This window comes from Ascaphus truei, unplaced genomic scaffold, assembly GCF_040206685.1.
Source record: "Ascaphus truei isolate aAscTru1 unplaced genomic scaffold, aAscTru1.hap1 HAP1_SCAFFOLD_616, whole genome shotgun sequence".
Classification (NCBI taxonomy): domain Eukaryota; kingdom Metazoa; phylum Chordata; class Amphibia; order Anura; family Ascaphidae; genus Ascaphus; species Ascaphus truei.
Window position 1 is genome coordinate 113572 of NW_027456949.1, and position 12211 is coordinate 125782.

At 42.9% G+C, this 12211-nt stretch overlaps 1 protein-coding gene across 1 annotated transcript in view; it reads left to right on the forward strand.

Annotated features, from left to right (window-relative positions):
• The first annotated feature begins 1576 nt into the window (after positions 1-1576).
• Positions 1577-12211, forward strand: part of LOC142485655 (carboxypeptidase Q-like) — an 84708-nt gene continuing 74073 nt past the window's right edge. Inside the window, exon 1 of the mRNA XM_075584479.1 lies at positions 1577-1712. Within this exon, the coding sequence (XP_075440594.1) occupies positions 1652-1712 (61 nt within the window). The 5' untranslated portion in view covers positions 1577-1651. The remainder of the gene's footprint in view (positions 1713-12211) is intronic.

Sequence of the window (12211 nt, forward strand, 5' to 3'; positions counted from 1 at the left end):
AAAGCCCTCAATAAGAGGCTTATCGGCGCTTAGTACATAGGCCCCTAAGGGTTTACTTACAGTACTTGATGTTTGTATTTGAATTGAATGCATTAAGCTCTGCATCCTTTACGCCACTTTTTCCCTTTTATCTGCATCATAAAATTCACCAGTATCAGAAGCAAAGGCAATTTGTAAAATGTGACATTTTCACGCTGTGCTGCCCGCAGACCAGACCTGTCCCCTATGCTGAGGTGGGAAGTGGATTATCACGCACCCACAGCAGAGAGGGCGTCTCCGGAATGTGGTGTTTGACATGGCCAGGCCTGGGTACACAGGTAAGAATAGTAATGGTACCTGCCGGATCCAGGGAAGGAGAAAGTACCGTAGTAATATCCGTACATTGATGTACGCAGAACCTTAATATATTTATAGAGTATTATATTTTTTCATACTTCACTATTTGCGTTGTGCGCTGTGTTTTTTGTTTCACTGTATATAAAAGTCTGACGTCTCAAAGTTCTCTCTTCAGGAAATTCTTGTGTAGTCACCATTATGTCGCATGTGGTAAACTTTCTGTGACTTTTAGATCTGAACTTTAACAAAGAGAACCTTGTAGTTTGAAACACACAGATTCATTTTCTCATCAGCTTCTGATACGGATACGTAATTATTCCACATATTTTCTCTCCCTGTATAAATGCAACACCTTTTGTAACTCACTCCTGAAGAAGTTAGATTACTTAAGTGGTCCTGGCAGCTTACTATCCTCTTACAATCAATTGTCCATGATAGAATATTATCTTTATCCTGCATTTGCATTTATTTTTCAAAACTATTTTTATTCTACGGTGCCACCTCTACACACAGACTCATCTTATTCTAGTGTTTTTACCAATTATCTAAATATAAACATACTGTGTGTATAATAAGATAAGTGGTATGATCATCCAAGTTATTAACACCCACTATCTACTGGTAACATATTCTCATAAATTATTTAATTTAATATTTTTTAAGTGTTCTTAAGTAATTGCACCATAAAATGGTTCTTTGTTTCCTGGTCAACATGAAACTAAGCCTCTGCTAATTTTATTGTCTCTTAATAACTCTTCCTGAAACATTCTCTGATTGGAATTTACAGCCCTGCAAGGAATTACATCACTTTGAAATATAACGTTTCCTGCTTTTGTAATTTGTTCCAGTTCCAGAATCAACATGTCATTCCATTACAAAACAGCCATGTACTTCTAACTGCCAGGAACATTGTACAACATACTGCAAAGTATCCAAAAGTAATGAATGATAATTCAGTTATTAAAAATACTATGTATATATATATTAATATATATATATATATATATATATATATATATATATATATATATATATATATATATATATATATATATATATATATATTAATATATATATACATAGTATTTTTAATAACTGAATTATCATTCATTACTTTTGGATACTTTGCAGTATGTTGTACAATGTTCCTGGCAGTTTAGATATATATATATTTCTAAAGACAGATGTATTTCTAAAGAACTAGAACGAAGTTTTGAAATCGGTTTCATGTATTATATTTGATTTATTTTTATTACATTTTTAGGTTGTAATTGTCAGTGGACATCTGGACAGCTGGGATGTTGGGCAAGGAGCCATGGATGATGGTGGAGGTGCCTTTATATCATGGGAAGCACTGTCTCTCATTAAAGACCTTGGTAAATATGTTTATAAATAGACAATGCCATTTGTTTAAAATTGCCAGTGTAATTACTTTATTCAATGTATCCTTTACTTGTTGTTGGAAAAAATGTGGTGGGTGGATTTTTAAATATGGGCAGCGTCTCCCTTGTAGTCTTTCACTCCCAGATGAGAACTATTTCTTGTAGCAGTGAAGCAATGATAAGGAACAATTATGAGCATATTCACATGTCTCAGTCCACAAACATGCCTTACCTCACAATCACACCGCCTACAGTGCAGTGACAGACTTTCACATTAGCTTATTAAGCTACAGCTTAGGACCTCACAATATGAGGGGCACAAAAAAATAAAAAAAATAAAAAAAATAATGCATTTCAAATTTTAAAATCGGGTGATAAATAAAAATATGGGGGAAAAATTCTCTAAATATTGAAATGTTCATTCAAATGTGACCCCAAGCACCAGGTGCATCAAAAGTGACAAACTTCATAACTTATCATTTGAAGACATGAATGATTTTGTTCTCCACGAAAGAAAATGTTTTAAAATTAGAATGAATGTGATGTGCAAACACTGTCCATTTTAGCTTTACACCGTCAACTTTGTACAGGCATACCCCGCATTAACGTATGCAATGGGACCGGAGCATGTATGTAAAGTGAAAATGTACTTAAAGTGAAGCACTACTTTTTCCCCACTTATCGATGCATGTACTGTACTGCAATCTTCATATACGTGCATAACTGATGTAAATAACGCATTTGTAACAGGCTCTATAGTCTCCCTGCTTGCACACAGCTTCGGTACAAGTAGGGAGCCGGCATTGCTATTCAGGAAGTGCTGACAGGCGCATGCGTGAGCTGTCGTTTGCCTATTGGGCGATATGTCCTTACTCGCGAGTGTACTTAAAGTGAGTGTCCTTAAAGCGGGGTATGCCTGTATCCAATAATGCCGGTATAATGCTTTCATTAATTTCTGTTTCAAGGAAAGAAAGCACAACCTCAGTGCTATACCCCAAGTACTGTGATACAAAAGTGCATATACATGTAGTACAAATTAATGATAATATATCAATACAAACACAAATAATAATGGGTATGTAAGTGTAGGTGTATTTTGTGACAACCACTAAAAATTGAAGTCCTGCAGCCAGGAGGTCACCAGGATTATGTAGATCCTTTGTTGGTCCTTACAGAGAAAATTGTCCTCCCCGGCACTGTTCTTCACAAATCGGTGCTCAGTGCAATATATAAAAAACACAAGAGAAACGAAAACAGTGTATATTTTAATACTGTGAAATACAGTGCAATTATTCAGTGGTTTCCTTTTACAGTAGTAGATTCCCCATCGATTTAACAAGGGGATGACAGTAGATAAATGATAGAAATCAGACTGCAGCGGTTAACGACACCAAACATGGGAGATAAACCTTGGGTATAGAGTTCTAGGGAATACACGCTAAGTGTATAGGATTTCTAATTTCACCCTTCATGCAGTGCACATGGATACATACATTAAATGTGATCTTAAAACTCACAATGCAATACTCTTCTTTAACATTGTCACCATTTGAAGGTGAGTGGATACAATTGTTTGGAAGTTGTCTCAATAGTGATATGAGAAAGAGGAAAAAAGCAACATAGTACAGATCCACAATATAACTAAAATGTAATAAAACATATATAACGGACACCAGGAGTGTCACTCACAAATTATTTCATCCTTGAAATGCCTTGTATAATATAGAACCTGGTTGTAGAAATTCTCGATTATCCCTTTGGTCGAGCCCCTCCGGTCTCCAGGCCATGGATCCTCTGATTAAACTTCCGCCGAAGTGTTCCAGCTGATGGTCCTTTCAGCATCCGTGTGTGGCTTGTGCAGCCTGGCGTCAGCAGGGGAATCTCTTCTGGGTTCTACTCCACTCTAACATGATGACGTCATGCGCACCGTCTGTAGTCTTTGCCGGGTGACTCACAGGGATACTGCCTCTCTCTGTGCTCACTCAGCGCTCTCTCACACACTGATTCTCAGAGAGAAGGACAGCAAATGGCCATAGAACATCCAAACGGCAGTACACCAGGCTACCAGCAGGCATAGGCTGCAAACAACAATCACCCTATGCGTTTCGTAAGCGATGGCTTACTTCATCAGGGCTTTTCTTTTTCATGTTTATATTTTCAATGGTCCCTTCAGTCAGCATACACTATTTCTAATTTTTGGGGCCCCTTATACTTTGACATATCTTAGGACCTCAGAAGGTCAAAGTCCTGCCCTGATACAGTCTCCACTGAGCCAGGGATTCTGGGTAATGAAATGGAAATAAGCATTCACAGTTTGCACTTTTTGCTTCTCTTACATTTTGAAATGGATTCCTTAAAGTTTATGCCTGCTGTTTTACACACTTTCTACAACAAACATTGTGTTTAAAAGTAGTGCGGGGCCAGTAAACATACATTGAAACTATGCTTGCAACCTGACTGAAACGTGGACACAACCTTTTGGTCTTGTGTTTAAAGTAGCAATTCCTTTTTTTTATTAGTGATGAGCGAACTTTTTGATAAAGTTCGAAATCGACTGCAAAAATGGCAAAGTTTGATTTTTTGTGAATTTGTCCGAAAAAAAGATCACCTCTATATTAAAAAGAAATAACAATTGATTATGTGAAAATTTGACAAATCAAAAATTCCTTTGAAATTGAGACGAACGTAAAATGTGTGCTTTGCCGAACTTAAAAACAAACAATCAAATAAAACCTTGCAGTGAAAAAGAGACTTGGGAAGAATTGCTTTCGCACGGCTTTGTAATAACAGAAGGTTCGAACAAACTTTTGTGAAGAGCTAGGTTTTATCATCTACTAGGACTGTAGCACAGGGAGACTCCTGGTGCAACACATATTTTTTTGACAATCTTTGGAAAATGATAATGGCAGCTGGCAATGTCGGTGCTGGTGGGCCAGGTAATAAAGGGAAGTACACATACTGTATATGGTTTAACCATCAATCATGCAAAGTCATCACAGATTAATATCTCCAAATCCAAGCGACTCTTGCTGGCATGCCATAGCGATCCTACTTGAAAAAAAAAAAAAAGTTTGAAGAAATTACTGAATAGTTAGCGAAAGAGAAATAATCCATATACGGCCACGTCCATGGTGAGCTCGCGCACGTGCCATCATGCTTCTGGCGTCGCGTGCGCACGTAGCTGGAGCGATTTGTCGCCATGGGGTAGGCCCGACCAGGAGGCGTGTCTGACGCTTGGCTGTGACGTCACGGAGCTCACCTCATTGGGTGAACAGCTCATGTGACCCGGCCGGCACGCGGCAGAAACTCATTTGTCTGCTCATGGATTGCGAGCGCCGGCGCTTCTCATCGAGGCACGGCATTCTGTTCACACCACGTGCACCGTCATGCTCACCGTGGCCACGGCCTTAGTCTTTGGGCAAGTTGCTGAACCCTCAATTCATGTGTTCTGGCTGGACAGCCCCAATACATAAATGTCCATGTGTGAAGATAAAACAAATCCTCAATGGATATTTAATTTATCAACTTGCCACTCCTCTCTTTCATTCTAAAATTAGATTTGTCACTTTCAAAGCCATCAAAGATACAATTTGATGCTTTGGGCAATCTGAGTGATTTGAATGTATTTCTATTGGTTTTTTTTTAACCAATGTACTCATGTAAATTTTGACAGTGTAAAGTATAATGTTTTTTCTTTCTAATCCAATAAACAATATGCAGTGATAGCAAATTTGCCAAAAGTATTGCTCTGTAATCACATGATCAAAGTGGCCCGGATGTTTTCAATGCAATTTTTTCTACAAACAGATAGTAGTTCTTGGAGCAGTCATCTCCCAGTTTGTAGGAGAAGACGAACACACCGTCTTGTATCTAAGTCGCAAGTGGTTACCCTGGGAATGCCATTGTAGAGAAGGAATGCTTGGCAGTAAATGGACTACAGAGAAATTACAATATTATCTCTTAGGCAGGTTATTCAGCCTCATTACAGACCATGCTCATTTACAGTTTATGCATAGTAACAAAGAAACAAACTCGAGGATTACTCAGTGGTCATTGCTGTCATTGCTGCCCTCTGATTTCATGGTCCAGCATGGAGCAGGAATGCTGCATGGAAATGCTGATGCACTCTCTAGGGTGCATGGGCCGCTCCACAGGGCAATGTTATGATGGTGAGGGGAATATGTGTCAGTCATAGACTGTGTATGTTTGCAGGAGCTTGTAGTATGCATACTTTACAATATGGTTAAACTCCTCTAGCTAAGCAATCTGCAGGTGCACCTAATTAACCGAGACTGAACTGCTTTAAAAGGGAAGAGGGGAAACTTTTACAGACAGTCTCTCTCCGCCAACGGATTGCTGAATCTGCGAATTGAATTCTGCAAATCCATCTACGCGTTGTGGAATCCATGGAGTGTAGTGGTAATACTAATAAAAAAAATGCAAAATGCAAATCGCCCTTTTTGAGATTGATCTGCGGAAATCCGCAGACCAAAGGAAAAGGTCGATTCGCTGTGGATCCAAATTCGCAAAACAAATTTTCCCATTTCTAATTGTAACTAGTTTTATCATCCAGCAATTAAATGTCAGAAGAATGGGGCATCAATTCTTATTAGTTTGGTTACTAACCAACCCCAAAAGGGGATTAAATCATTAATAAGGGAGTGATCCATTTTTTTAACCTTCTTGCCGTGATTTCTTGCCACAAACCTAGATATAACCCCTCAAAGATTTCTGAACCTTATCTTTTAAAAGATCAAAGATGTACAGGTACAAATAATTCTACAAATCTTTTAGTGGTTGAAGAAGTTAGATAACAGAAGCATATGTTGATTTCAAAGACTAATGTTATCAAAGATGCATGCGTTTTGTTCTTTCTGTAATATAATATAATAATTGCCTAGAACAGTACCAGTCAAACATATTTTTATGATTCTATAATAAACATGGACTGTTAAACGATAACTCATAACATATTTTCTTAGTAACTACAGTAATAGAGAAATTATATTTTTTCCCTTGTGTTTGTCCCTCCCATCCCATAATCCCTATTCTTCCAGAATAAGGATATCTACTGATGTTTCTGTAGTTTATTAAACAGAGAAAAGTAGAATATATAATGACATTCCACTCTAAGGTATTTAAATAAAGTGGTGAGAATCAGCACGCCCACGATGATTAGCAAAGTGACAAACAGGTGCAGGGAACCCAAAGAGATCCCTCAATCCCTTAAACAGGGGTGCGCAAACTGGGGGGCACGAGATTTATTTGGGGGGAGATGTTCCTAGGCCCCCTCAAGTTTGGTACCTTCCGTTGCTGCTCTTGTTCTCAGTGTGGGAGTGTCTAGGAGGGTGACCACTTCACCCATTCACTGACTGGATACAGGTATCGTATTAATTAATTCTATACGTGTCTATCTAAGAATGCAGTCTATTTATCAAATGGTATTGGGTATGTGGGTGAGACTACGCAGCAGGTCAAGGATAAGATTCAACAACATAAGGCTGCTATTAGGAGGATGAATTTGGAGGCTCCAGTGGCCCACCATTTCACACAAGCAGGGCACAGTGCCTGTCAGCTTTGCTTTAAGGTGATTGACAGTGTTAATTCACACTCATTAACCTTTTGCCATACATAACATAGATTAGCTTTGCTAGCTCTCTTTGCCTTTTACATAATCAACCACCGTTGATCCGTCAGAATACCTTGGGACTTTCCTTTTTTACCTCTTCTTTTCCTATACTTCCTTGGTGGATTTTTATTTGTGACTTTGACTTAAAAGTTTACCATTATGCATGCGACACAAACATACAGTACATAATCACCGCAAAACGTATGCATATGACACACAAACTTACAGTACATATCCTCCCAAAATTTTAGTCAAGTCTAAAATCCTTGATTGCTCTTGCTGTATTGCCTATAAATGTCTAACTTTTTAAAAACCTATTCTAACCTATTTAGATTCCTCTCTTAGGCTTAGTCATCAATGTTGGGGAAACGCGGTATTACTGCCAAAAAAAAGAGTTATTTGTATGGTGCAAGCCATCAACCTTGTACTGCTAAAAGAAATGTATTTTTTTTTGATTCCGGTAAAAATATTAGGACCCGAGTCAAAATGAATAAATAACACAACTTTACTTATGATGCTAATTATCAAGTCCTAATTTTTATCGGAACCAGAATGACGACAGAAATACTGCATTTCTTTTATATATCACCAACTCCAAGTTGGTTTTAGGCTGGCTATCTTGCCTATGTATATATTGTGTATACGTAGAGATTGACGCTCATACACGTGTATGGACTCACAAGCTGTATATCAACATATAGATAGATGGGAACTTCAATAAATCATTCCACCATTGTATTATACAGAGTTAAGGGGGGACATATATATGGGATCTAGCGGTCAGTCAGCACGACTACCGCAGATATGGTTTACCCTGCTTACCCCCCTTAACATATACACTTCCCTAAATAGGGACCAAGGTAACAATAAATGAGGGCTATTGCCCATTACCTTTCCATTAAGTGTATAGGAATACGAAATCCATCCAGGTGAAGTTCCACTGCGTGCAGTCCTGATAGAAGGAACCAGAATGTAGAGAAGCAAGGAGCACAGCTGGGTTAAAAATCTGCAGGAAGGGTCCTGTAGAAAAAATGAAGGGCACAACTCCGTTCTAAAACTGAGGGTGGTTTATTTAATAAGTGCACAGGGACAGAAACACAGCCCACACACCGACATGTTTCGTCCCACGGGACTTTATCAAGGTGTATCACATAACACAACCTCCTTACCTTTAATAGCCCCAGTTCGCGCCAAAATCGCCCGATTGAGTACACTGCGCATGCGCGCCAGTGACGCGTCGCATCTCCGTGACACCGCCCCCCCTCTGGCACAAGTCCTGGAGAGTAGAGACCACGTCACTGAGATGCGTCCGTTTCCACCCTGGAACGCATGCCAGCTGGGCTCCTATCGGATAGAGGCGGAAGGGGGTTAACAAATACATTTTTTTACATTTTTTTACACAACAACTTTATTAGTTTTAAAAAAAGAGACAAACACATTTAGCCCAAAGCTGAACATTGCAAAAAAACGCAGTGATAGTTCAGCCTAGGAGTACAATAAAAAAGAGAAGTGCTCACATTTGATAACCTATGATAAATAAAGAAAAAAAAGAGGATGTTTTAGCAATCACAGAACTATAATTGGACTTTAATCATGTTGAATGGGACTATATTATAAACAAGTACCTACAAAGAGTACCATAATATGATAACTTTACTACTATCAAGCCATATCTAATCCATAAACTTGAATTGTAATCTTGAAGTCCAAATATAGACTGATTTTATGTGATTGACTGTGTAAGGTAATTTTATATGGAAGAAAAACTTTTTTATTTTATTATCAATTAAAAGAATATATATTTTTTTTGCATGTTGATTTTCTCTTATTCATGACCCATATATAGATGGTGCAGAAGGACATGGAACATGGATTCCACCATCAAGACATATGTAAGGAAGTGCATATATATTAAAGGTTCCGCGCTGTCAATTACATAGGCAGCGCCATATTGTTCCTGTTTGCCAGCGAAGTTACTGCGTACCAGTTGGGCTGCGCATGCGCGAGGGAAGCGCGCGAAGGGTAATCATAAGTAGAGACTTGGAGGGGGTTTGAACTATGAACTCTGCACTGTGAGAAGGTCAGCTGAGGCTGAGGACCAATGGGATGCGAGACTGTGTATGCAGGAACCGGATGCGTGTGGGCGGAGGGTCAGAGCAGCGAGGGAGGTGAAGGAGGAGGTTGGCGGAACCTCGTGTGCTAGAGCGGAGGGTCAGTGACCCGTCTGCTTAGGTAGGATATGCCCACAGCCCCAGGAGTCTTTCCCCTGCCATCGTAGGGTGCTGTATTTGTAAGGACGCCCATAGTCGTCAGGGACGTTTCCCTTTAGTGAGGTTTATCTGCGGAGTTGCGGAGCTGCGGCCGCCATCTTGGATTTTCCATCTGACGGTGCTGCAGAAGGGAGAGACGGCGCAAGGCTGGATTAACACCAGGACCCCAGTGGAGAGTCAAGGTCATCGTAGTGACCGGAAGGTATCCTTATCTACAAGTGCACCTACACCGGTCACCAGGCGCTGATCCCGCCTCCCACTAACTAATTGGGTTTCCTGAGAGAGTGCCTTTGGTACCATACTTTACTGGTTATGAGACATACTCCTAAGGAGAGTGGCAGAGCCAACTATGTACAGGACAGTATCCCTACTAAGGTGTGGCCGAGCCACGTTGTGTGTGTGTATGTAATTGTTATATGATAAGTCTGCAGGTCATTTGTTATCGATGTGTGATATAAAAAGGTTGCTGTTGCATACTACTGTTGTTAGGTTCTTGCTCAGGGTATAATCTCTAAAATGGGGATCCTGGGTAAGTGGAGGCGCTGCACCACAAGTGATAAAGGTATACCCCGAGGCTCCCAATAAGCGGAGGCTCAGAGCTCCTGAAGCCACAGGTTTATGCACCGTAGTCCCTTAGTTCAGGCGTTCACAAAAAGGGCTACATTTGGAGGCGCTGCTGAGATATTAGACCTGGGGTGCCCCCCACATTTTTTTTTGTCTCTATTGTGCAACCAACCCACATCATGTCGGTGCCCTCGGCGCTCGAGGTGCGCAAGTGGGCCCAACGGCACGGGATTCCCTTGAACCGTGTCTTCGCGCTGGGCCATGTCCCCGCCACGATCTCGCTAGGCACAGTGACCGAGCAGGTCCGCAAGCTTCCCCTCCTGGACAATGCCCAAGTACAAGACCACTTCTATGACCGCGACCAGACCTGGCGCCGGGTCTTGTACGCCACTGAACAGGACATATGCCCCGAGGCCTTGCCCCGTGTACTGTTGCTGGCTGAGGCCCCGGGGGTGCGCTGCCCCCTAGTCCAGGCGGACACCCCTGCGCCCCTGGCCACCTCTACCCCTAGGAGAGAGTATGCTCCCCCCGCAGGTGCCGCGACGGGAGGCCCCGACCACTCCCCTGACCGAGGCCTACTCCCTCGTTGGCCCGCCACCCTGAGCCTAGGCTCCTCGTCCACCCCGTCCGGCCTGCGGGCTGGCCTCAACCGCCTTAGCGTATCAAGATTGGACGCTTACCCTGCAGTCGGGGACAGCTTACCAGGAGACACCTCTCTTCCCGCCATAGCCGCCGCTATCCACAACACCACCCAGTCGCTCCAGTACAGGAAGTTAAAAGCCTTCTCCGGCGAGAAACCCACGCCTCAAGGGGAAGTAGGGATAGAGGACTGGTTGGATCATACCGAACAGGTACTGCCTGAATGGACCTGCACGGACGCGATCCGCAGACAACGCATAGTTGAGTGCTTACGGCCCCCCGCGTCCCACATGGTGCACTACTACCGAGATGACAATCCGGAAGCTGACGCGGCCGATCTTATCTACTGCCTGACCAAGGCATATGGAGCCCCGGTGGACACGTACACGTTGATGTCCAAATTTCATGCGTTAGCCCAGAAAGAAGGAGAAATGGTGTCCGATTTTCTCAGACGATTGCACCTGGACCTCTGGAATCTGGTGTGGAAAGGCGTATTACCAAGGATAGAAGCTAACGGACTACGCACCACTCAGCTGTTGCGGGGCCTCTTACCCCTACACCCCGTGTCGGTGCGGGTCAGTAGCTGTCTAACGCCCGGACAAGCGTTGTCGTTTCACGACTTAATGGACCGGGTTCAAGCGCATGAGACGGTGCTGCTGGGGCGTGACCTAGCCACCGGGAAGAAGCCCCAGCTCGGAGGTAAGGAGGCCAAGAAAGTGGAACCCAAAACCGATGCGCCCGAATCTGGGGACCCTGACCCCGAGGATGCCCCTACCCCCGTGACACCCAGACCTCGTCCCCCGACCGGGAGGAGCCCCCCCACCCGGAGAAACGAGGCTTACCTCAGCCAAATACAGTGTTACGCCTGTGGAAAGATGGGACACTTGCGGGCCCACTGCCCCACCTCACGGAGAACGTCGCCCCGACCGGCGCATTCAATGCCGTGCCAACCCCTGAAGGATGATCAGGCATTACCGCCTCCTCAGGGCTCCCGAATTGGCCCCGCCTCCATTATTCGCGTAGTTATCGAAGGCATCTACGCCGCTGCATTGTTGGACACGGGATCCCAAGTAACGATCGTATACCGGCCCTTCTACGACCAACACCTACATCAACTACCGTTGCTATCGGCGGATGCCCTGCGGCTACGGGGATTGAGTCATGAAGATTACCCCATAGACGGAGTAATAAAGGTGCAGCTAGATATTCTCCAGCTGAATACGGGTAAACATCACCCCATGGAAGTGGAGGCCTTAGTGTGCCCCGAACCTCAGGACCACCCCAGCGCCCCAATCATCTTGGGGACCAACGCTGACATAGTACGCACGGTGTTTCGCCAGTTCTTGCAAGAAGCGGGAGAAGCCCCACTGCTGGCCTTAGCGGCCTGCCCC